The sequence below is a fragment of the Protopterus annectens genome, chromosome 10.part0 (genome assembly GCF_019279795.1).
Source record: "Protopterus annectens isolate FY-2018-M chromosome 10.part0, PAN1.0, whole genome shotgun sequence".
Taxonomy (NCBI): Eukaryota; Metazoa; Chordata; order Ceratodontiformes; family Protopteridae; genus Protopterus; species Protopterus annectens.
Window position 1 is genome coordinate 1,700,684,051 of NC_056744.1, and position 27,818 is coordinate 1,700,711,868.

The 27,818-nt window shown below is 39.0% G+C and overlaps 1 protein-coding gene across 1 annotated transcript in view; it reads right to left on the reverse strand.

Moving 5' to 3' along the window:
* Window positions 1–5,640: 5,640 nt before the first annotated feature.
* LOC122814448 overlaps window positions 5,641–27,818 on the reverse strand; it is a gene marked incomplete at its 5' end in the record, with an annotated part of 380,650 nt that continues 358,472 nt past the window's right edge. Inside the window, one exon of the mRNA XM_044087028.1 lies at window positions 5,641–7,847. Coding sequence (XP_043942963.1) covers window positions 6,622–7,847 — 1,226 coding nt within the window. The remainder of the gene's footprint in view (window positions 7,848–27,818) is intronic.

The window sequence follows — 27,818 nt, forward strand, 5'->3', positions numbered from 1 at the left end:
CAAACTGGGGCCATAATCGCCTCTCCGGCTGACACAGACATCCTCCAGAAGGGTCTCACAGAGACGAATACCTGGTGTCAGAACCATGGCCTCAAGCTAAATGCCAAAAAGTGCATAGTCATCCCCTTTGGGAAAAACAAAGTGCCCACGAACTACCACACAGATGGTAATCCACTAAGTATGGAAGATGTAATTAGGGATCTAGGGACCCAAGTAGATAGCAACCTCTCCTCTGATAATCACATTGCCAAAGTGGTTAGAAAATCCTTCTATGTAGCCCACCTAATCATGAAAGGGTTCACATCTACATCAAGAGAGGTCATTGTGCCCCTCTACTCATCACTCATCAGGCCCATAATAGAGTACAATGCACGTTTTGGGATGAGTACTGCACCAAGAGGATCGTGGGCCTCAAACAGATGCCCTATGCAGCTCGACTAAAGAAACTCCAGCTCTACTCGGTTGCTTACCGCCTACTCAGAGGTGATCTCTGCCTGACGTACAAGGCCATGTCTAACCTGGAATTAATGGACATGTTCCACCTCAAGAAAACCAAATCTTTTATAGCCACACGCTCAAGGGATTTAAACCTCAGCACAACAATAAATAGGACATGCTGGAGGGATAGATTCCTATCACAGAGGCTTCCCTCGCTCTGGAATAGAATCCCAATCTATGTTAGGCAAAGCCCCTCACTGACTCTCCAAGAGAAATCTTGACGAGTGGATGGGAAATCGTAAATTTACTCCTGGGATCACTTCAATGGCCCTGCTGGACAGAGGCTCAGAAAACTAATCTAAAAGGGAGGCAAAAGCCAACACATTCTGGCTAGGCTTATAAATGCCCTTGGGCAGATAGCCTAGTACCTTCCTATAAACCTATGAACTTCTGTTCATGATATATGCTGTATAAATGCAGTCTCTATATCAGTGTCGTCTTGGTGAAATTTTGTGAAAAACAGGGTCCACCTCATGAAGGTACTCAGGACTTCAAGATGAATTCATCTTTAGCAATCCTACTAACCTTTGTTTGCTGACTTATCTTCTCTCCATTTGGACTTTTTTTTTTTTTTTTTTTAATTTCTCCAACTATCTCAAGTTTCTGATACCACGATGGGAATGGACTTATTCTTAAGGCAAAGTATGATTAAAGTTTATGAAATTAGTATTGTTTCAACCTTTGATGTCAGCCAGAAGTGCTCTTCATAGCACCTGCACTGTGCCCAGTAATAACTCCTGCAATTTGTATGGAGTTACATGTATTGGTAACATATCTACTGTAAGTATAATTTTAGATTTTTTATAAGACCCATTGCTCCAACTACTATTGGAACTATCTGGGTGTCTTTCTTCCACATTGCTCTTGTTTCTGTCTGCAAATCCTGATATGTTATGACCTTGTGTCTCTCTATATGCAAGACTCTGTAGTCACTGGTGTGATGATTTCAATGATTAATGCTACTTTTGTCTTCTTTTCTTGCACCACTATATCTGGTTTTCTAGCATCTGTCTGTTGAACTGTTGGTAATGAATGATTCCATGTGATGTAGACCATCATTTTCTATGATGCTTTGTGGCTCATATTTCCAGTGTTTTTAAGCTACTTCACTACTATAATGTTTGCACAATTCCCAGTGCAACATCTTGACACATTATTATGCCTTTCAGTAGACAGTCCTGCCATTAGTAGGCCGCAACCAGCAATTCTGTTCTACAAAACCTACATTTGTCTGTTTCTCCCACATGTTCAGTGGACTTAAACCGTGTACATAGCCCACTACCATGTGCTGCCAATAGTAACCTTTCATCTCTTGGTTTGAATTCACCTCTCCTTAACCATTCCTGTGTTCGATCCTGAACAACACGAGGTTCTTCCAGAAGTTTTCTATCCTTACAAGTATATTTATGCATTTTCCACATTTCTCGCCTTCTCATCTGGTCCTTTTCATTTTTGGCACATTCAGCTGCTGCCTGATTTGTATCTACTTCTGGTTTGATTTCCATTCCTGCTTGACGTTAATATGCTTCTGCTAGCTTAACCAGGGAAGTCATCTTAGATTTATTCTCCTCATGTTTCAAAACTTTCACTACATTTGGGTCTTGTGAGGTCAGCAGATGTGTGGAGGCCTACGATTGCAGATCTATACATGTAATCAATTTCAAGAAGGCCCATCCCTCCTTCAGAATGGGGAATATATAATTGTGGTATGCACTGATTTTTATAAATCACCTGGTGAGCAGGAAGCATCCTTCTTTTTCCCCCGATGTTATCTATCTAGCATATTTTAGAGCCAGTCAATCACTCTAAACTGTAAATTAGGACAGGAAGAACAAATTGGTTTATAGCTTGGATTTTGTTCCTAGATGTTAATGCTGTTTTCAGGATTAATTTAAGTCTTCTAAAGAATTCCTTACTAAGTTTTATTGACATTTGTTCATGTTTTATTGTTGATCCTTCATCAATTCCCAAATATTTTTACACTCCTTCTTGCTCAAGTTCTTTTATATCACATTCTTGTCCCAAACTGATGTTTTCATGGTGCTGCAGTTTTCTTGCTTTAAAGGTTGCTTTTGCACATTTACCAAGATCAAATGACATTCTTATATCATCTGAAAAAGTTCTGACACCAGTTGTGGTTTCACTTCCTCATCCTATGAACTATACAGTTTTAAATCATCGACAAAGAGAACATAAGAAGTCTTTTTACTTTGTTGTTTTCTAGGAGCCAAATTATAGCTATTGCCTAAGCTATTAAGTAAACAGCTTAAAGGGTTAAGGGCAAGACAGAATAGCAGCAGTGACAGAGGAGTCACCTTGAAATATCCCACTTTGAATTTCTATCCCTGGGTAATAATGTGTCCTTTATCATGGCTTAATTTTAAAGTGGTCTGTCACTGTAATGTAGTCAATCAGTGTAGGGTGTATCTTATACATTTTTAAGCACTCTTTTATCCATGAATGTGGGATACTATCAAATGTTTTTTTTTTTGTAGTCAATCCATGCCATACTTAAATTCTTCCCCTTTTTACATTTTTCTACTATGACTTTATTTAACAACAAATTATCCTTTGTTGCATACGACTTTCTTTTATTGCCCTTTTGTTCTGCTGCTATAATTCAGTTTTCTTCTAAATGACTATGAACTCTGTCAGCATCAATTACCATGTATAGTTTATACATTGTTGGAAGGCAAGTTATTGGTCTATAATTCTTAAGGGTAGCTTGCAGGTTCACTCAGGTAGGAGCATTGTTTTACCTGTTTTTAGACAGGTTGGTGTCTGTTCAGGGTGTGCATATAAACAGTTCTTACTCATGACTAAATCCTTGTGCAAAGATGTTAATACTTTTAACCAAAAATTAGGTACTGTATCTGGGCCTGGGGTTTTCCAGTTAGAAGATTTTCTTAACTTTGTTTCAATTGCTGTGGTTGTTACTTTATCCCGTTTCATTTCCTCTACCTTTAAAATCCTTATTCTTTCTTTACTTCTTTTATACATTTATCATCTTTGTTATGCTCCACACGATCTTCATAGATACTTCTCCAAAATGCGTCTATTTCTTCTTTTTTGGTGGTCTTTCAATTCCTTTTACCTTGCTTCCTCAATTCTCTATAAAACTTTGTTGGGTCATCAATAAATTGCTTATTTTGTACTTTTCCTTTATATTTATCTGTATATCTTCTAAGTGTTTCTTTCGGTCCTGAAATTTTTAGTTTAGTATTTGCGATGGTACATGGTAGATCCTGGTCTGTTCTAATACTGCACGTTATTTTTATCACATCTATTCCCTCTTCTATAGTCTTCTAATAGTGACACTTCTTGCCTTAATTGCTTTATATTTTTCTCTATTCATTACTTCCATAATGGTATTTGATTTCTCCCCTTACTTTGCCTCACTACCCTGTGCTCTTGTGGTACAACTTTATCAGTTATTAATTTAGTTGTACAATAACATCTCCTGTTTAATTCTGTTATATTGCATGGATCTCTATGGACAGTCCTAATTACTGTGTTCATTTGTTTTATTAGACTTCTGATTTCTGGGGTTTTGTTGACCTTCCTCGGTCTATTTCTTTCATTGATTTTAATACATCTATCCATGTCCATTAAATCAAGCAATTCTTCCCTTAGTTCATTTTCTTCCAAACTAGGGAAACATCCTTTGTTTTCCACTTCATGCAGGCATTCTATACAAAGCTCTATAGCATCTTTCTGTGACACCTTTTCTTCAGTTTCATCCTGTACCATCCGTTGCTCTGTCATATGGGAACTCACTGACCTATCAGTCCTCAACATTGACTGCATCAGAGTTTCCGCATGTCTCCTGGTTCTTGCCTTGCTGTCTAGCTTTAAATGAATGTTTATACTGATTTCCTGTGGAACGCTTCAAAATATCTTGATATGGCACCTGACCAATTACTTCCTGTTCTGTGGGTGTCCCTTAATTTGGATATCCATTGCTCTATCCTGCTGTGGTGCTTTCTGCATTAGAGTTTCAACACTGAATCTTTCACTTTGCAAATCCTTTGTAACTTCGATTTCTATTTAATGTCTCCATTACGGATCCCCTTTTCTATGTCTCCTCTTTGTCTTCTTGTTTTTTGTATGTAACGTTTTGTAAAGTTTTCCACATTAGGATTCCTTTGCCTGTATTTCTCTTCAAATATCTTTGGTGCTTCTGTTTTTGTTTTGGTTAATTTTGCTTTCTTCTTTGCATAAGTATTACACCAAATCAAATCTCTTTTCCTTTCCCATGTCCATATTCCTTCTTCAGATGTCTCCTGATCTTCCTGCTTCTCTTTAATTTGGGGACTCACTCCATCATGCTGTAATGTAGTCTGTGTTAGAGTTTCTACATTAAATCATTCACTCCGCAGATACTCCATAACTTCAACTTCAATTTCTTTAACTTCTGCTTTACTAATCTTTTCCACATTCCAGCTTTGTAATATTTTTTTATTGTAAAATTTTCCGTGTCTGGATGCCTTGTCTGTATTTCTCTTTGAATATCTTTGTGACTGTTTTCTATATATTAATTAACTTGGCTTTCTCCTTTGCATAGATATTGCACCATATCAAATCTCCTTTTCTTTCTGATGTCCATATTTCTTTTTTATACTTTTCAAAAATGTCTAAGTTTTGTTGTTTATATTTTTGCACTTCCTCAGATACTTCTTTTTCCTAAACAGATCAAAGTTTCTTGATCTATATATGGTTTTTCAAAAATATGTTGTATTAACACACATTTTTATTTGAAGCTTCTGACAATTTTTCCTGTGAAAATATTTTTCTTTCCTCTAATTTCTCTCTTAATCTCTTTGTATATCCTCTGTCTGGTAATTCTGGTCTTTTTGCACAATAGTAACAATAGATAATTTCTTATCCTCAATAGTCCACTCTATCATCGTTATGGCTCTTCTTTGGCCTCAGTTTTTGTGGACTGCTACTTCTTTCTACAACAGGGGGCCATCCACCCCTTGGGCTTGGCCTAGCCCCACTGTAGAAATGTTTCCGGATTTTGAGGATTCTACATTGTCATTTTTTTCCCATCCTGGCACCAGTGTGCCTACCAGGATTGAGCACTTTTTATTCTAGGACTTGTGCACCCAGCTATCTTTTCTCTTTTTGACTTACTTCTGTCCATGATATGTGCTAAATACATTCTATATATCAGTGTGACCTTTGTGAGATTTTGTAAAAAAACAGGGTCCACCCCGTGAAGGTACTCGCCAAGACTTGAGGATGAATTCAACTTTAGCACTACTAATCTCCTATGCTTGCTGAATTGTTCATCTATCCACTCTTCTAAAGTACTCCTTGCTAAGTTTTACTCACATTTGTTCATATTTTATTGTTGATCCTTAATCAGTTCCAAAGTATTTATATACTCTCTCTTGCTCAAGTTCTTTTACATCACATTCTTGTCTCAAACTGATGTTTTCCTGGTGCTGCAGTTTTCCTTCTTTAAAGGTTGCTTTCCCTTTTTTTAATTTCTCCAAATCTTTAGAGTTTGCTTTCCCCTGTGTGAGTCCTTTCATGTTTTACTAGATTCACCCTTTGGTTAAAGCACTTATTGCATTCAGGACATTTATATGGTTTCTTTTCTTTGTGAACTAACAGATGAAGTCTAAGGCTACCAGTTGTTGTGAATCCCTTGCTGCATTCAGGACATTTATTTGGCCTCTCCCCCGTGTGAGTCCTTTCATGTATTACTAGAGTCCCCCTTTGTCTGTAACACTTGTTGCATTCAGGATATTTATACAGTTCTTTTCTTTGTGAACTAACAGATGAAGTCTAAGGTTACTGGTTGTTGTGAAACCCTTGCTGCATTCAGAACATTTATACGGTCTCACTCCTGTGTGAATCCTTTCATGTATTACTAGATTCCCCCTTTGTCTGAAACACTTATTGCATTCAGGACATTTATATGGTTTATTTTCTTTGTGAACTAACAGATGCACTCTAAGGTTACTAGTTGTTGTGAAATCCTTGGTGCATTCAGGACATTTATATGGTCTCTCCCTAGTGTGAGTCCTTTCATGTATTACTAGAGTCCCTCTTTGTCTGAAACACTTATTGCATTCAGGACATTTATATGGTCTCTCCCCCGTGTGAGTCCTTTCATGTATTACTAGAGTCCCTCTTTGTCTGAAACACATTGCATTCAGGACATTTATACGTTTTCTCTTTGTGAAGTAACAGATGACGTCTAAGGCTACGAGTTGTTGTGAAACCCTTGCTGCATTCAGCACATTTATATGGTTTTTCTACCATGTGAGTCCTTTCATGTATTACTAGATTCCCCCTTTGTCTGAAACACTTATTGCATTCAAGACATTTATATGGTCTCTCCCCTGTGTGAATCCTTTCATGTATTACTAGACTCCCCCTTTGTCTGAAACACTTATTGCATTCAGGACATTTATATGGTTTATTTTCTTTGTGAACTAACAGATGCACTCTAAGGTTACCATTTGTTGTGAAATCCTTGGTGCATTCAGGACATTTATATGGTCTCTCCCTAGTGTGAGTCCTTTCATGTACTACTAGAGTTCCTCTTTGTCTGAAACACTTATTGCATTCAGGACATTTATACGGTTTCTCTTCTTTGTGAACTAACAGATGAAGTCTAAGGCTACTAGTTGTTGTGAAACCCTTGCTGCATTCAGCACATTTATATGGTTTTTCTACCATGTGAGTCCTTTTATGTATTACTAGATTCCCCCTTTGTTTGTAACACTTATTGCATTCAGGACATTTATATACTTTATTTTCTTTGTGAACTAACAGATGCACTCTAAGGTTACTAGTTCTTGTGAAACCTTTGGTGCATTCAGGACATTTATATGTTCTCTCAATGTGACTCCTTTTGTGCGCTGTTAGATGACTGAATTGTTTGAAACACTTGCTGCATTCAGGACATTTATATGGTCTCACTCCTGTGTGAATCCTTTCATGTATTACTAGATTCCCCCTTTGTCTGAAACCCTTACTGCATTCAGCACATTTATATGGTTTCTCTACCATGTGAGTCCTTTCATGTATTACTAGATTCCTCCTTTGTCTGAAACACTTATTGCATTCAGGACATTTATATGGTTTCTTTTCTTTGTTAGCTCCCCGGCATACTAATGGACTTTGCTGTAGTATAGAACATGGGTCCCATTCAGAGTTCATGTTGCAGGTGTATCCTGGATGAAGCTGTGCTACAGGTATAACAGGATGCTTGTCGGAGCCCTTCAGAGTTTGAACAGAGTGCTGCAGGTTCGCTGTAGGATAACGTGAAACAGATACTCCTAGTGATGGCTGCTGACTCCAGGAAATGCTCCATTCTCTGCTCCCATTGCCTAGAAACAAATTAATTATTAGTTCTGTATCACAATGATGAAATACACGTTTCACTTTAATCACAACAGCACACATGCAGTTTTATCCATCTTAAATATTATGGATTTATTTTCCATTTTTAAATTTAACATTTTCTGCTGCTATTAACATGATAAAAGGAGCAAAAACAATTCAGACTCTTCATTTATGAGAAGTTAGTCTTCTAGAAACAGCTTTAAGAGATACAAAAAAGTACAAAACTAATGAAATAATTTACGAAATTCAACAGTTTTGAATATAAAACATACCATCAATCAATCATAACAGACATACCTCTCTACTTTTCCTCACTAATATTTGTCATACTGTAGTTGTAGTGTAAATTTGACTCTCATAACATTGTTTAATCTTTTCATGCAAACATATTTATAGTATGGCATTTAAATGCAAGATTCTGCACTTCCCTGTGCGGTTAAAATTGGTCCCTTTGGATTAGCAATGGTTGCCAAAGCTCAATAAATAAAAACATAATCAACCTGGCAACTGCACAACACACGATTAAATAATAGAAGAGCAGAGCACATTGAAATAGAGTACAACAATGTAACAACTGGATACAATGAAGTGCAACAATATCTTTAATGTATGCAGATTACAGAGCATCACTTACTAATATAAGTTTATACTGCTAAATTTCATTCAGCAACACACGAAGCAGCCATGTCATTGATGCAACAGGATTTATGAGGATGGAAATTACTAACATACCTCATGAGGTTTTGGCACTTTAGAAGCATATCCAGAGAAAGTACCATTGCATAACTACCTTAACATCACAGTGGATATTTGTGTGTAGTCATGGCAACAGGGAACTCTGTCCCAGGCCAAGGTCCAATATGCAAATAGAATTTTAGAGATGAGCACCCTTCCACCTTGGCCAGGCTGATGTCACCTTATGTACCAAACATACATCTGCACATACTTGGCATAAAGATGGCATTTGTTCATAACATCTTTGGATCTTTCATGCCTCTTCATAGGTCACTGTCTGTCATGATATGCAATGCTGCAGAGGCAGAGAAATTTCCCAGCGTTATTAACCTGAGACCCACAGAGTTCTACACTTCTTAAGGAGAACAACCAGGAAGAAAGCAGAAGATAAAAATGAAATGAAGGATCAGGTTTAGGATGAAAGGTCATGGGCACTCAATCCAGCCTTAGGTTCCTAAGAAGACAGAGGGGACCAGGACTGCAGCAGTAACCACGCTCAAACATGGTCAGTTTGTCACACAGCTGTACTATGTCCTTCATGTGGATCACTGCATCAGTCATGACTTCAAAGAAGTTTGTCGAAGCTTATGTTATAATTATTTACAACAGAAGGGCATCATGCTTTCAATAAGGCAGGAGCAAATAAAGCACTAGCCATAAAGATAATGCCCATCTGTAGTGCTCAAGAAAGGTGTGTACTGAGGACCATGTGGCGGCCTCTAAAATGTCCTGTACTCAGACCCCTTTCAGGTAGGCTCTAGTAGTTGCTGTGAATCTGTTGTGTGTGTTCGGATTTTCATCGAACAGAACTGTTATGGACTTTGTGATGACTGGTAAAGCTGCAAATATCTATTTTTTAAACAGTCTGCTTGAACACGGGGTCTCTCTTTTGTTTTAAGAAAAAGCTACAAACAACTCATTTGTCTTTCTAATGTCCTTAATGTGGTCTATATAAAATCTCAGGTGCTTGTGGATGCTTATTAATTGCAGAAGTATTTCTGCCTTGTTCTAAGATATATGGAGAAAAGACTGGTATATGGAAAGCTTGGCTTAGGCTCATTTCCATAATGACTTGGGACAGGAAGGAGGTGTCTACTATGCAAAGTCATCCTGTTTTTGTGAAATGCCACTAAAGACACCTTTTACATTAAGGTCTGGAGCTATTTGACTTTTGGCAAATGGGACGGCAATTAAAAATGCAGTTATGCAAAACAAAAACTTTACAGTTGCACTTAATATCACTTAAAATGTCAACAGAATCAGTTTTTCCAACATATAGTTTTAAGTCACAGGCTGGGCCAACTTTTTTGAGTTGCAGAATGCCCTTAAAAACTGCATGACAGGGGGCCTGAATGTTAGGGGAGGTCTAGCAGCAGATAAGCAGAAATGGCTGAGAGGTGTACCCTCACTGAGGTGTATTCTAAATCATATGAAAAAAGTTAGAGGTACAGAAACACAATAGGTACATCCCCCTTTTTATGGTACAGGTTCCTCCTTTGGCACCACATGATAAACCTGTTACATTTCCTTAATTATGATTTTCTGGGAATAGGCCTCTTAGCTTTCATCATGATTTTTTGCACCTCACTGGAGTACAGTTGTTTGAAGGTAAATACAGACATAGCCTCCAAGATGCTATTTTCAGGGTGGAAAGAACACACGTGCATGCACAAAACACCCACACTCACACCCACACCCCCCCACACACTCACACCCACACACCCCCACACACTCACACCCACACCCCCCACACACTCACACCCACCCCCACACACTCACACCCACACCCCCACACACACACACACACACACACACACACACACACACACACACACACACACACACACACACACTCACACCCACACACACACACACACACACACACACACACACACACACACACACACACACACACACACACACACACACACACACACACACACACACACACTGCATTAGAAGACTGGCATCCTGTGTCAACAGAAAAGTCTTTCCCTTCCCACTACAGGAGGTAGGAGGACCCCATGCTACGTAACCAAAAGGACAATTACTATAATTTCTCGTCTCTTCTGCTTAATCTTTTGAATGACCCTGGGAAGCAAGGGAATATGAGGGGAAGGTATACTGATATAGGCCTGTCAAATTCAGAAAGCAGTTGTTCACTGCCCAAGTTTGACTAAGGTACTCTGAAACACAGTTTTTTTTCACTTGTTTACTGAGAGAAGTAAACAGATCTTCTCAGGAATACCTCATTTGGTAGTAATTTCTAGGAATGTACCCCTGTGCGAGTCTGCAGAAGTCTCACTCAACTCATCCATCATTGCGTTTTCTTATGAGGGTATGTATGTAGCTGTTAGGAAAGTCTATAACCACCTTCAAAGTCCCTGGCCAAAGAGGGTCTTCAGCACTCTCACAGCATAAATGAATACTAACATTTCTTTTATATTTATGCGCAGACTTCTTTTCTTAAGATTTCTGTGTCCTGCACATTTAGGTCTAAGATGAGAATACCCCAGGCCTTGTCCAATTTATCCATGTTTTTGGTCTGGTTGTGACCTGGTCATTTAAAGGGTGTCCATTTTTTTCATCTGGTTCACCCACCAAACTAATCCCATATTCACACAAAATAACACAAGTTTATTTTTTAAGGGTTCTGACAACAGATCGCAGGAATTCCTTAGAAGCCATTGTAATTCCATCAATCCTCAACCCCTTTTCCCATTTTGCACATGAGGTCGGGGTGCCACTTCCACAGCGACAATCATCTTGAAACAAGTTTTACACCACCAGGTGTCAAGCCCCTGCCAAGGATGTTCATTTGTACTACTCACTTGTACACATACACACTCAACTACAGCCAATTTAGTGTGTCCAAACCACCTACTGCATGTCTTTGGAATGTGGGAGGAAACTGGAAAAAACCCATGTGATCACAGGGAAGACATGCAGATTCCACACAGAAGGCAGCCCAGCAGAGAATCAAACCTCTTGCTGTGTGGTGACAATGCTAACCACTGCACCACATCAACCACCTCAATTGTAATTCCCTTATGGGAAATCTGGCTAGAGGAGCTACATGAACAGTTGAAGTCATATGACCTAGAATCTCAAGAGCTTGTCTGGCAGTCTACTTTATTACTGCTGTAACATTTTTGAAGAAGGAAATTACAGCCTCCATTTTCTTGGTTGGGAGAAGGGCCCTGGAAAAATTCATGTTCTGTAGTGCCCACAGAAATAGTCTTCTGAACTGGACTCGGAATGGACTTTAGGTGGTTGAGAATGAAACATATGGTTTAAACTCTGCTTTTATAAATTCTGTAATATAGCCTGCTTTGCAGCTTTTACTGATACATTGCTTTAATTGTTAACATCTTGAATATAAAAATCAAGAGATTTAGGAATATATTAAAATTAGTGTAGAAAAGTGTCACCTTACAAATCAGACAACTGTGTTCATTTACAATGCTTTTCCACTACTGATGGCAAAAACAGAGGGGAAATTAAATCAGGGATACAGACCTGCAAATAAGGGGTTAATGTGGCTTTCCAAAATGTTTATCTTGTTAAAAAAAAGTTCCCACATGGATAGGTCCCAAGTTTGCACACCAGTTTCAGAGAGCATAACTGCATGCAGCTACTTAAAAATAAAAACTCTTGAGAAAATTCATACAGTTTATCCTTTTCTTCCTGATTATGTGAAAGAAAAACTGGATAATGTTTTTTCTGCATATGAGAAAACCTTGAAGTATGAAACATACAAGAAGGAGGGATCACACAGCCTAGACAGAATAATTCTAAAAGAACAATGACCTTTTCATCCATGGAGACAGATACTTAATTCCTAATGATGAATACTTAGGGTCTTATTCCGCTTATACCATCCATGTTTAAATATTATTATTAATATGATTAATGTGATATCTTATGACATTCAATAAGTGTTTTGGTGCTTTGCCTATTCTTACATATACAGACGGCTAGGGATACACACACATACTGGGGGAAGCGTCCGAGGCCAAGAGCAATAAAATGGAAATCAACCACCAGTTACAGAAACACATTCATTTCAGAGTGAGAGTAAGTTGGGGGATTCAGGAGGTCAGCTGAACTACAGAAGGCCACCCACATACAATCATTTTTATCTGATTTGTTAAAAGTTCCATTTTGGGTAATTGCTGTAAATGAAACTGCATTAAATAAAGCTGTGAAGTATCATACAGGTATTTTACATCTATGGCACATCATCTGGAAAAGAAAACAATATACACACACCTATTCTGAAAACAAAACAAACATACACTTAAAGCAAGTTAAGAATGAAAAAAATAGCACACAAAGCTTTGTATAAGAGACAAAGGCCTTCATGTAAACATGGTGCTCAGTTTTGCAGGTATGTACTACGTAAGGCAGTGCACAGAAAATAATATTATTAGTAAAAGTAACTAACAACGAGAAGAAAAAGTATGGCAAAGCAGTTTAGGTCTGTAAGGTATAAATAATAAATCTTTACATGGCTTTGTACAGAACATTAAAATGGAGCCATCTGGATAGGACCACTTTTTGTGGATAATGCTAGAACTTCACAAAATGATCTAATGACCGTTATTCACTGATTATTATTGCTGAGTTCATATGCCAAGTAGTAAGATCAGTAATTTCACTCTGATCATCAATACTATTCTTGTGTATGTTCCATCAGGGCGCATGGGATAACACTAGGGTACCAGCATCTTCGGGATCCCTTGGGCAGGAGATGATACCCCCTACCTTTACATTTACATTGTGGGGGTTCCTTGTTTGTGGATTTACTTCTGTAAAGTGAGTATCTGCTTAACTAGTGAAGTTAATCGCATGTTAATGCATTTTATAAAATGAAAATAACTGTACTATGGTTCACAGGTAGGTACTAGGCTACTGGCCCTAGGGCCTATACAAGCCTAGCCAAAAAGGTACCCTGGCTTTCGCCACCCAAGAAAATTATTTTCCTGTGCCCCTGTCAAGCAGAACCACAGAAGTGATTCCCGGGGTGAATTTCCTATTACCATCCAATCATCAAGATTTTTCTTGAAGAGTGCTAATGAGGAACTCTGTTTGACATAGATAGGTAGTCTGTTCCAGAGTATGGGAAGTCTCTGGGACAGGAATCTATCCCTCCAGCATGTTCTGTTTATTGTGGTGACAAGGTTTAGGTCCCTAGAGTGTGTAGCTCGGAGGGATTGTGATTTCTTTAAGTGGAGCATGTCCAACAGCTCTGGGTTTAACATAGCTTTGTATGTTAGGCAGAGATCGCCTCTGAGTAGGCGATATGCGACGCAGTAAAGCTGGAGTTTTATGAGCCGGTCTGTGTAAGGCATCTGTTTGAGGCCAGTAATCCTCTTTGTGAGGTAATTTTGTGGCCTTTCCAGTTGTTGTAGATGTCTTGTGAGATACATACCAAAAGGGGTGTTGTACTCTATAATGGGTCTAATGAGTGATGAGTAGAGGGGAACAATGACCTCTTTTTTTCTGGATGAGAAACCTTTTGTGATGAGGTGTGCCATATAGAAGGATTTCCTGACCATTGTGGCGATGTGATTATCATAGGAGAGACTACTGTCCACCTGTGTCCCAAGGTCTCATCATACTTTCGGTGTTAAGTAGACTACCGCCTATGTGGTAGTTCATGGGTACAGAGTTTTTACCAAAGGGGATAACAATGCACTTTTTGGCATTGAGCTTGAGACCATGTCTTTGACACCAGGCATCTGTCTCAGTGAGGCCCTTTTGTAGGATGTCCACATTGTTAGGAGTTTCAATTATGGCTCCTAGTTTGCAGTCATCTGCGAATTTAATTAGCCAAAGACATTCTGTGTTAGCCTGTACTTCAGAAAAGTAGATACCAAACAGGAGAGGACCCAGGACTGAACCCTGTGGTACTCCACTTGTGACTGGTCTGAAGTCTGATTTGGAGTCTGCTACTTTCACATTGTGGGTTCTGTCAGTAAGCCAGTTGGCAACCCATCTTGTGACATAGGGATTTATACCTAGTTTAGTGAGTTTATCTATAATGCCAGAGTGGGGGAAGGTGTCAAACACCTTGGCGAAATCTAGATAGGCTGTGTGAACCACCTTACCCTCTTCTATGCCTTTGGTGACTACTTCAAAGAAGTCTATTAGGTTTAGGAGACATGATCTGCCTTTTACAAACCCAAACTGTGTGGGGTCCACAGTTTGGAGATCTCCAATGTCTTTGTTTATGAGTTCCATGATGGTACGTTCCATGGCCTTGCAGACAAGGCTCGTTAGGCTAATAGGGCGGTAGTTCCCGGGGTCTTTTGTGGCCCCCCCCTTTGTGGAGTTGGATAACTGTCATGGTGCACCATTCAATGGGCACAAAGCCTGAGGAGAGGCTATGATTGAACATGGTACTTAGGTGGGATGCCAATTCATTCTGTAGTTCATGTAGAAGGCAGCCTGGGATGTTGTCAGGTCCCATGGATGCTGTATTCTTGGCTTTGGAGAGTGAAGTTTTTACCTGTGCAGCTGTGATTACAGGAACTTTGCATTCTTCCAGTATAAAGATGGGCCCTTTACGGGGTAAGAGGGGGGTAAAGTTAGCACTGAACCTATCTGCCAGGATGTTGGCAATATCAGTTGGTTCTGTATATTTAGTGTCATTGTGCTGTAACTTAGAGCAGATCTGAGTGTTGCCATTGAGTTTCTTGACATAGCTATAGAACGCTTTGTGGTTGTCTTTAGAATCAGTGGCAATTTTGTTTTCATAACTAGCTTTGGAGGATTTTATGAGGGATCTCAGCTTCTTACTGAGGCTGACCAGGGAGTTCTTCCAATCGTGGGATTTTACTTTTTTTTGCAACAGTTTCTTTCTTCTGTTGTAGAGTTTGTTTATGGCAGAAGACCACCAGATTGGCTACCTATTTTTGGAGGATAGCATCTTGGTTCTGTTAGGGATAACACGATCCATGCACTCGTGTAAGTGCTTATAAAGTGCATTTGTATAGGATTCAGCAGTCGTACCTCTATTGTCCATCTGCATGGGTGTCGTGAAGTTTGCCACTTCGGTCATAAGAAGCGTGAAGTTGGCTTTGGAGAAATGTTTTATGGTTGCTTTTCTAATGGGGGTGGGAGTGGGATGTGGATGTCAAAGGTGATTAGCTTGTGGTCGGAGCTGACCTTTGGTGTAGAACACCAGTCACCCATGTTGGTGATGACCAGGTCTAGGATATTGCTGCCCTTGGTGGGGGTGTGGATAAGTTGATCCAAGGCATTGGAATTGATGATTTCCAGAAAACGTTGAGCAAAAGGAGTTGGTACATGAGTAGTTTTCCCAGTTAATGGTAGGGTAGTTTAAATCACCCATTATTAGAGTGTTGGGTTGTACCTTAATATTTTCCAGTGTATCAAGAAAAGAGGAGTGGGAATCCTGGGGCATGGTGGGGGGTCTGTAGCAAGCTACAATCTGGATTGCGGTTTTGCCTAGAGTTAGTTGAACTTGGATAATCTCGGATGCACTATGCTGAGCAACTAGCTTGGAGGTGTGGATATCCTTAATGAATATGGACACGCCTCCACCTTTAGTGTTTCGGTCCAGGTTTGGTGGCCAAAAGGTGTGGTAGGTGGCCAAAAGGTGTGGTATGAATTATAGCCTGGCAATGCAGGGGTGCTCTCTGGAGCTTTGAACCAGGTCTCTGTCACTGCACAGATGTCAATGTTCTCCATTTTAAGTAGTGCCTCAAGTGAGTGCATTTTGAGGTTTAGACTTCTAGCATTGAGTAGCATTACTCTCAGATTTAGCTTGCTTGTACTTGTTACGGTGGTGAATTTGTCATTTGAACCTTGCCTAAAAAAGGCACTATAGGGGTGGCACGAGCCTTTGTCAGTATCCGGAATCCCAAGGGCGACAGCTGCAGGCCATCTCTGGCAAAGCAGTGTCGTCTGTCGATCATGTCATCCCAGGCAGACAGATACTGGATTCCCTTAGAATGACACCAGAAGCTTAGCCAATTGTTAAAGTCAATCATTTTGTCCTTGTACTGTGGTGTCATTCTGGGTGATGGCAGGATGCTACTCAGGGCTAGGGTCATACCGGTCTGGGCTACAAGATCGGAGAGCTCCTCCATGTCTCTTTTCATGTAGACCAGGGGGGTACGTCTCAGGTCATTCACACCAACATGGACAATGACAGAGTCATATTTGTATTTGTTGTGGAGTGACCTGAGTGCGTGTGTTATGTGGAGGATCCTGGCACCTGACAGGCAGCTGACAGTAACTTTTTCCTTATTTAGCCTGGTGAGTGGAACATCAGTGTGCCTGACTATAGAGTCACCTATGACTAGAGTGTTGGGTACGTTATGCCTTATGGGCTGTAGTTGAGTGGCACACTGAGTATGTGGGCTATGTGTCATTTGGGTTGTGTTGGGGGGTGGAGGTTGCTTGCATTTCTACTTTGGAGTTCTCTGCTGTTTGGGCAGATTTGTACTGAGAGTCTCCACAAATGTAGGTGTGTGTTTTGTGCTTCTGTGTGTTTTGTGCTTCTGTGTGGATGTTTTGGTGGTGTAGGTTTTGAGGGACTACGTGATGAGTGTGGCGCAGTGCAAGTGTTTACCTTCTCCTCTTGATTGTCTAGGCCAGTCTTTTGTGAAGAGAGCTTTGCTTCCAGTTTGGCTATATAAGTGCATCTCTCACAGGTCATAGTATTGGGTAGTAGGAGGAGACGGTTGTCTGTGTACATGAGGCAATTGCTGCATTGTCCCAAGATGCCCAGATTCATCAAGTAGACAGGAGAAAACACCGGGAGCTGACCTTTAGACATGCCTGAATAGGTGCTTATTTATTAAGTATTAAAAACTGTTTTCCTCTAGACAAGTGAGGAAAGTTGAGTGCTGTAGTAATTTGTAACTTATTTAGTGCTTACAATGAGTTCTGAACAAGTGCTGAGCTCAAAGAAACAGATGAGTGCTAAAACTAAAAAGCTGGCTAGTTGCAAGGGAAATTTTGAAGAACAGACTTTATGGCGCCAGGAATAGTTTAACCCCAGTTAAGTGAGGGGGGGGGGGCTTAGGAGCTCACAAACAGTCCTGGACACAGCAAATCCGTATCTGGACAAGACCTGCCACAGGAAAGGGAGGAAGCAAGCTTATTTTTTTTCCAGTAAAGTGGAAATGGAGAAAGCTGGAACAGAAGTTAATTCAACGTTAGGAATCTGAGTGGGTTGGCCTTCACAAATGTTCTCTATTAGATTGAGTGAACTGATGACACTAGACTGGGAGGAGTATCACAGATCAAATATACAGTATGGGCGGGCAACTGCAAAGCCACCAAGTATAAGAACTAAGAACACACAACACTAGGGAGGGTGGGTGGGAAAAATTACAGTTCCAAGCTGTAGCCACTAAATGAAAGTTTTAAACAGATCAAAGAGCAGACTAGAGATAAAAATTGCAATTATAGTAATGTACACTATAATAGTTCCTAGCTGTAGCCACTAAATGAAAGTTTTAAACAGATCAAAGAGCAGACTACTAAATGAAAGTTTTAAACAGATCAAAGAGCAGACTCGAGATAAAAAATGCAATTATAGTAATGTACACTATTACAGTTCCTAGCTGTAGCCACTAAATGAACGTTTTAAACAGATCAAAGAGCAGACTCGAGAATGCTTTTAACTGTAAACAGACAATCAAAAATGCATAGAAAAGCTCGGATAGAGCACTCACAAACAGAAAATACAACTCTCAGTATGAAAAAGCAGTTTACAGTTAAGTAATGTTAAAACAGTACATAAATGCAGTGAAACAATAAAAAAGCTTTATAACTGCAAAATGTAGTAGATCAACTGTATAGCACAATTATAAGCATTTCAGAAGTGCAGTTCAGTGAAATAAGTGTAAGAAATAGCTTATCCTGCTCTTGGAATCTTAAGGAATTTCCACTTATGCAATGCAATCCAAAGCCTGAGCAATACAAGCAGAACCTTTATAAGATACAGGGTTTATATAGCAGTAAGAATGGAAGAGTTGGAAGATCAGATTACTACTCAGCCCCTGCTATTACCCAATCGTACTACAGAAGGTCTGAAGGCCTTGTTAGTCTCAATAATAATGAAGACAATCAGCAGAAAATGGCTTCCAGAAACACAGGAAACTCAAACAAAACTACCAGCCTAGACAACAGGCCTCTATCAAGATTATGCCACCTGAGCAGAACACGGAAACCTCACTTTAAAAGCACAGAAAGAACACCCACAAAGAGAAAATAGAAGTCTCAGTATGAAAAAGCAGTTTACAATTTAGTAATTTAAATTAAAAATGCAATTATAGTAATGATAGAGCACTCACAAACAGAAAATACAACTCTCAGTATGAAAAAGCAGTTTACAGTTAAGTAATGTTAAAACAGTATAAAACAGTACATAAATGCAGTGAAACAATAAAAAAATCTTTATAATAGTGCAAAATGTAGTAGATCAACTGTATAGCACAATTATAAGTGTTTCAGAAGTGCAGTTCAGTGAAATAAGTGTAAGAAATAAGTGTAAGAAATAACTTATCCTGCTCTTGGAATCATAAGGAATTTCCACTTATACAATGCAATCCAGAGCCTGGCAATACAAGCAGAAACTTTATAAGAGACAGGGTTTACATACCAGTAAGAATGGAAGAGTTGGAAGATAAGATTACTACTCAGCCCCTGCTATTACCCAATCACTTGTACTACAGAAGGTCAGGAGGCCTTGTTAGTCTCAATAATAATGAAGATAATCAGCAGAAAATGGCTGCCAGAAACACAGTAAACTCAAACAAAACTATCAGCCTAGACAAAAGGCCTCTATCAAGATTATGCCACCTGAGCAGAACACAGAAACCTCACTTTAAAAGCATAGAAAGAACACCCACAAAGAGAAAATAGAAGCCTCAGCATGAAAAAGCAGTTTACAATTTAGTAATTTAAATAAAAAATGCAATTATAGTTATGCACGCTATTACAGTTCCTAGCTGTAGCCACTAAATGAAAGTTTTAAACAGACCAAGGAGCAGACTCAAGATTGCTTTTAACTGTAACAGACAAAAATGCACAGAACTCACAAACAGAAAATACATCTCTCAGTATGAAAAAGCAGTTTACAGTTAAGTAATGTTAAAACAGTATAAAACAGTACATAAATGCAGTGAAACAATAAAAAAGCTTTATAACAGTGCAAAATGTAGTAGATCAACTGTATAGCACAATTATAAGCATTTCAGAAGTGCAGTTCAGTGAAATAAGTGTAAGAAATAAGTGTAAGAAATAACTTATCCTGCTCTTGGAATCTTAAGGAATTTCCAGTTATGCAATGCAATCCACAGCCTGATAAACAATCTATGCAAACAGACACTACATATTATTTATATGAGATTTAAATTTGCTAGTTTAATACACAGTGTTTTATCTGTTTCTGATAATTTAGGCATTTTTACTTGTTCACAAACCATATTTACAGAAAGTGAGTGGTGGAACTGAGAGACGAGGACAATTATAGAAATGAAGCAATACTTGAGAGACTACAGTTAAAATATATGCAGCAATCCATAATGAACATGCTACAAAACATTGTATAATATATACTATGATGTTTAGCATACAGCAGTGGCAGGTTCTGTTGGTATTACATGTAATAAATGAAAAGTTTGCTCCCCTTTTTAGGACTTTCTACCTTGGCACTCTTGATGAAAAGTGCATTCATGGCTGTTCTGCAGGCAGGCAACATAGGGGCTGTTCTTAAACCCTTTCTGTTCCGATGCATGTCTAGTAGCCCTTCAAATATGGGCATACAATGGGTACAAGAGCTGTAACTTATTTGTGTGTCTGATAAAAACCCACAGATGACCCCTGTCCCATGCACAGATACTTCTATAATGTTTCTCCAGACTGCACCAGTTAATTTTAGCAGACTGCTACCTCACCAAGCAAGACATGCAAGAAGGGACAGCTTTTTCATTCCGCACCCTTCCCATTGGACTCTGACAGTGCTCTGTCTGCTATTCGATCCCTTGCCATTTCAGCTGTAGTCAGGGATTTATCACATCTATATCTCAGAGCCAGCACATGAATTTGTAGTTTGGAAATTCCTAAAAAGTTTATGTTGTGGGACAGTGAATGGTATTACATAATCAGTTTTGCTTACAGATAAATTACATTTAGAAAATGTAATTTTGACCTGTTTCATAATTCAAATATTAGAAATGGGTGTCCAGAAATCCATACACAAAGCACAGTTGGATTTATATCTTGCATAATGACAGTAAATTGTAATTTGTGGTTTAATGACAACATGTCTAGCAGGAAAAAAAATCAATGCTGGACAGACTTATCAGTTAATGCAAGAAAATACCCATTTATTAATTTAGTTAATTACTTAGTTGCTTATTGAGTTAATTAAGACCTCAGACCCGTTGAAGCCATGGCTACACCAATCACAAGCTAAAATACATATTACTGACATAAGAAATACTGAATAACATGAAAAATTGGAGGCATGTAAAAAAATCACTAACAAATGTAACGTAGTAGACATGGGTAAGAAATGAAAATTAACAATATGTCTAGTATGATAATACTGTAGTAATTTAGTGCCAGTTGTTATCAATTTAGAAATGTTGTAAGCAAAACATTATCTCTAAAAGAATGATATCTGTATGTATCTAGCAGATACTCTTTTTCAATTTTTTTTGTCAAGGTTAAAAGGTTCTTGTCATTTTTGAACAGATATTTTTTTAAATTATGAGAAAACCTTAAAAATATAATTAATAAAACAGTAAAAACATATTTAAAGGTATGGTAAATAATTTTTACCTCAGATAACTGTGATACCTATTTAAATACAGGGTTGTACAGTGATCATTAGCTCTGATTAAGTCCCAGGCTTGGTAGCATGGTGAATGAAAGTGCCAAATACTACAGTGTTTTGTTGTTTTTAATAAACAAGTTATTGAATTACAATGCTGAACAGTGCAGTGTATATTTCTCACAGAATTTGGAGTGATATCTGCACCACTGGGTTTTCTGAATATCTTCTAACTCACTAAGAAATGTTTTTGGTACTCTTTTCATAATGTCTTATAATAGCAGATACTGCTAGCAAGGCAGTCTGGTTTGGAAGCTCTGCTAAAGAGCTGAATGAGCATTAGAAAGCTGCAACAGGGTTAACAGTTTCTTCAGCTTTAGAGTCACGGTTATATAGATGCGTAAGAAAGTTAGCATCTTTGGTTACCTACAACTAGTATTTATTTATTTGCTCATTTATCCTTTGTTAACCAGGTTAGTCTCAATAGGCTAGTGGCTTTACAGGGGAGACCCAAGGTGGTATTTACACCACTATGAAAAATTTGGCCAGGACATCGGGGAACTTCCTAGGAGTGGCAGACTGGAGGGTAGTCACATTACAACACAAGAAAGAAGGGAATCTACTGAATAGATTTCTGCTTGAGGTGCAGTTGACGTTACTGAACTTGAAGAAGCAGAATTATTGAATAAGAAATTGCTTAAGTTGGATGAAAATGAACCTGCTACTTGTAAAGCTGCATCTTGGAGTCAAACAGGTGACAATATGATACAGAAGGAGGAGAAGTCTTCTTTTCTGTGTCGGACGATAACATTCAGGGTTCAAGTTTTGGCTCAGTTTACACCTCAGTGGCGCCATCTGCAGGTACAGAGTTTGCTGCTTCTGAGAATAGGATTTTTAACAACATGAGCACAAACTTTTAAATCTACTTCTGATACTGACTCTTCTGTTTCACAACACAGAAGGAAACTGCCTGTGGTATGAACATTTTCTAAAAACAATGAAACTGGTATGTGATTTGGGACAATACTGTTTGTCTTCTTGGATTTACAACTAAAGAAATTCAGGCCTTGACACATGTTGGTAAAGATGCATTTTGCTATGTAATTTCTGAAACATTTCCATTTGCTGAAGATTTTTTGGCTAAATTTGTCAAAGAAACTTTGCACTCTTTCTGCACCATATGTCATTGTAGGTTTAAATATACAACCAAAACGAGGTATCTTGCAATTTTAAACTGCTGATGTAGGGCTAGCTTAGACTGTCTCTATTTTATACATTATGCCATTCGGTGAGCTAGCTCAGATTCAGTTTCACTTTTACACATTATGCTATTCTGTTCTGGAAATAAAAAATATATGATGCCAGGAAAATATGGACAGGTACTTGGAAAACCTAGACAATACTGACAATGTTTGCATCCCAGTTTTGGGCAAATTCCTAGTGTGCCTACTATCTCTGGTTACAGGGCCTTTGTACATTACAAAGGCAACCAAAGTTTTCATTGTGGTTCTTATGAATAGTTAACACAAACACGTCCTAAGAGAAAATGTGCTCAGTGCAGGGAGTTTGATTATACTATTCATAACTGTGAAATATTCGATAAAAGTGCAGGAAAATATGGACAGGTACTTGGAAAACCTAGACAATACTGACAATGTTTGCATCCCAGTTTTGGGCAAATTCCTAGTGTGCCTACTATCTCTGGTTACAGGGCCTTTGTACATTACAAAGGCAACCAAAGTTTTCATTGTGGTTCTTATGAATAGTTAACACAAACACGTCCTAAGAGAAAATGTGCTCAGTGCAGGGAGTTTGATTATACTATTCATAACTGTGAAATATTCGATAAAAATGCAGGAAAACTGAGCAGTTTTGGTTTGACTACAATCAGATTAAACTGTCATAACACCCTTGACCTGTTAGTACTACAGCTCCATTATGTATTGCAGAAATATATGAGGTTAAGACTAATATGCATAATGTTTTGACTGAAGTGACATAGGTGAACAAATCCCACATAGTACTAATGTTACAGATGATGAAGGTGATAAAAGTGGCCACGCAGACATAACTTTAAAAATTAAAGGGTAACAGTTTGCAAAAAAAGGGGACGTGGTAACCTAACTAAATGTTTCTGTAATGTTAACAATATTATTAATGAAAAAAGGCATTTAGTCATACAGGTAATTTGCAAGACTATTCATTCGGATATTTGCTGTCTTTTGAATATTTGTCTGTTGACTGCTAGCCAACACCACAAGGACAGGTATTGTGAGGTCATAAAATTGATTGGTCCTTTGGCCAAGATTTATGTTGTGTAACTACCATACGCTATATAAAAAAAAGTTTAACATAGCAAGATTTAGTTATACCCACTACTGGCAGACTTCTTACATGTAATTTCAAAGGCCCTTTTGGCTTCATCCTTTTTATTACTGTACATGCACCTACTATCAATATCAGTAACAGACACTTGTAACACTACAAGCAGCAGCATTGATTATATATTCATGCTGTACATCATGTTTAAATGTAAACAAGTGGGGTTTCATGGCTAGAAACAATGTTACTGGTCAGAAATCAGGTAATGTAACACAGATAGCACACTTGTTTACTTTAGAGCAATTAACTTAGCAGGATTGTACGTAACGCTACAATGATTACTATGGTATATTATACAGCAATGTATATGGCCCAAACACAGCGTAGTGTATACAGTGCAGAGTACTGTGGAATCCCATTCCAGGCATTCTGCACAAAAGTTGTGTAAATGATCTGTAAGGCTATATGGGGTGTCATGTAAAAAAAAAAAACAGTCAGAGGAAGTGTGTGTGTATTGAATAGGGACACACAGATGAATTGTAGGAATGAACACGGGGAAAGAGGACAGGTGAAACATAGTAATGTACATCAGATGAGGGCATGTAAATGGAAAACAGTTGTAGCAGGATCACTAATCACATACTGACATGGTACAAGTACAGACTGCACAGTGAAACTGTACATTATGTGACTGTCACACAAGGTGATATAACAAAGGAGAAGACAGTCTTTGTGATACAAGCATGCTGACATGAACACTGGAGAGGACATTTATCAGGGATGTTATATACAATCAGGGCTGAGTGCATATTGTGAAGCTGTGCAAAATGATTTGGCTGAATATGACTGTAATGTCACCAGAGGTTTCCAACAAGTAAGACACAGTCACAGGCTCATGGACAACAGTAAAAGAAGCACACACAATCACGGACATCAGAATAGTATCGCCAGTAATCCCATGTCTCTGACATAAATATGTGGTTCTGAGTGATGACAGATGGTGCTGCACAAACACACTTGTACAACTACTATGATACCTCAACAATCTATAAGGGTAATCAAGCACACCGTCCTGACACTGTAACATCTGCTGGAGGTGGTAGGATGGACAATGCTATACCTGTATGTGACGTTATCAAATCAAGCACAGCTTCCTGACAGTCTAACATCTGCTGGAGGTGTTAGGATGGACAATGCTATACCTGCATGTGACATTATTAAATCAAGCACAGCTTCCTGACAATGTAACATCTGCTGGAGGTGTTAGCATGGACAATGCTATACCTATATGTGACATTATCAAATCAAGCACAGCTTCCTGACAGTGTAACATCTGTTGGAGGTGTTAGCATGGACAATGCTATACCTATATGTGACATTATCAAATCAAGCACACCTTCCTGACAGTGTAACATCTGCTGGAGGTGGTAGGATGGACAATGCTATACCTGTATGTGACATTATCAAATCAAGCACACCTTCCTGACACTAACATCTGCTGAAGGTAGTAGGATGGACAATGCTATACCTGCATGGGACATTATCAAATCAAGCACAGCTTCCTGACAGTGTAACATCTGCTGGAGGTGTTAGCATGGACAATGCTATACCTATATGTGACATTATCAAATCAAGCACAGCTTCCTGACAGTGTAACATCTGTTGGAGGTGTTAGCATGGACAATGCTATACCTGTATGTGACATTATCAAATCAAGCACAGCTTCCTGACAGTGTAACATCTGCTGGAGGTGGTAGGATAGACAATGCTATACCTGTATGTGACATTATCAAATCAAGCACAGCTTCCTGACAGTGTAACATCTGCTGGAGGTGTTAGGATGGACAATGCTATACCTGTATGTGACATTATCAAATCAAGCACAGCTTCCTGACAGTGTAACATCTGCTGGAGGTGTTAGGATGGACAATGCTATACCTGTATGTGACATTATCAAATCAAGCACAGCTTCCTGACAGTGTAACATCTGCTGGAGGTGGCAGGATGGACAATGCTATACCTGTATGTGACATTATCAAATCAAGCACAGCTTCCTGACAGTGTAACATCTCCTGGAGGTGTTAGGATGGACAATGCTATACCTGTATGTGACATTATCAATACAGGCTAGCTGAGTGGTGTGCATGGCACAATCCATACTGTCATGAATGGAACCCATGCCATCAATGTTCTCAAACAGCTATGTATGCACTGTGTGCATCAATGGAACAGGTATCATACATGCATCAGGTATAACACCTTGCTGGGAGTTCTGCACCATCAGACAGTAATGTTTATAAAACAAAAAGAATACTTAGGTACGGCCAATAAGATGTGTAGCAGCTCAATGTGGCAAAAGTAGTACACTTCAGTTACACATCACTGGAGGATGTGTCAGGAGGTATATGAAGAAGGGTGCACTGTAATCAGTTATTGGTGTGTTGAAGTCTGTGACTTATGGAGGTATTGTGGCCTTTGATGTGGATGTCCTGCACATAGTCAGTAATTGTTTTACATACACAGGAGTAATTACCACTGTGGCCACATGCTGGTGGACATTCCACATACCATCTATCCCGGACACCGGTCACATGCCAACTGTTCTGGTTATAGGGTGTGATGTCTACATTATCCTTGGGTTATGTGTTTGTTTTCATAATGTAACAAATCCCCCCATGTTTTTGTTCAATCTCAAGTGTTGTCAAGGCTGTGGCACCAATCTCTGGTGTGCGTTGATACTGCTTGTATTATACTAATATTACAGTCAGAGTCAATGACTGCCCACAATCTGTAGTTCTCCAGACAGCTGTTCGGACACAGGCTATGTATGCCATTCTTGATATCTGTGACTTAAATAATTGACAAGAAAGGGCTTAACAGACATCCTTGATGCCCTGACCTGATCACTGGACCCAAAATATAGGTCACTTCATGATTTCAACATATTTAGATGTCACTTATGTGATCCAGTGGTCTACCCACTTGGTGGTATTGGTGTTTTTGCCCACATGTGACAGTGCTGAGTGAATACCTCAGTCTGGATTTGTGTCAAATGCCTTGGCCTGATCTGGTTCCACAGGATGAAAGTGTTGTCATCATGCAAGCCATCAATGACCTCTTTGGAGATATCTAACAGATGAAATAGACATTAATGTAGCATTAACAACTCACATGTCATTGCTTACAGCACGGATATTACTAGTGTCCATTTGGAAAAGGTCCATGAAGACATGTTGGTCTACCTCATGGATGAGAGGATGTGTCTATACATGCATGCATCATGTGCTCTCCCCCCCATAATCAGATGGATGCATGTTGATGTACACCCTTCTACAGGAATATAGTCCATTTGAAGGGTGTGTCGAAGTGTGTATCCAACTATGTCAGGTAGGTTTATATTCTGAGTCAGGCTATAGGTGATCTGTGATGTTGTCACAGCCCACTGATTCTTTGTGACAGGCAAGGATGAAATTATGTGAGACAGTGTATACTGCCTTATCTTGATCTGGCCTAGGGTTTGGACATAATCCCCCACTCAGCTATGATTGAGAAACTCTCCCAGCTGGGATTATCCCTTTCATCATTAGATGGTGAACCAAATGGCTCACAGACAGAACACATACTGTGAGAGTTGGTGACTCATACTTTACCAGTAGAGCTGTCACCATTGGCGTACCCCCATGATCTGTGCTAGGCCCTTTACTGTTTGGAATCTATTTCTCAATAGTATACGGCCTTTGACTTAGTGAGTTTGTTGATTTCAGCATATTGGGTGCAATCATTGAGTCCACCAATGATGTTAACATACTTTAGGAGGGGATAAGAGACAAATGATTGGTGCTAAAGCCACATAGTCTAGAAATAAACATAAAATTTGCCATTATTTTGGCCTTCTGCAAAGTGGAACTATCCACTAATTGCAGTACTGACAACACTTCCCCTATGCTGAAACACAGTAGTGCAAGACCATAGAGCACACACAGGTATCAATCTGAACTTTGTCCAAGTGTTCACAGTGGTATGGAAAGGCAAGGCTATGCACGTCTTAAGTCAAACTATCATATCCAGATCTGAG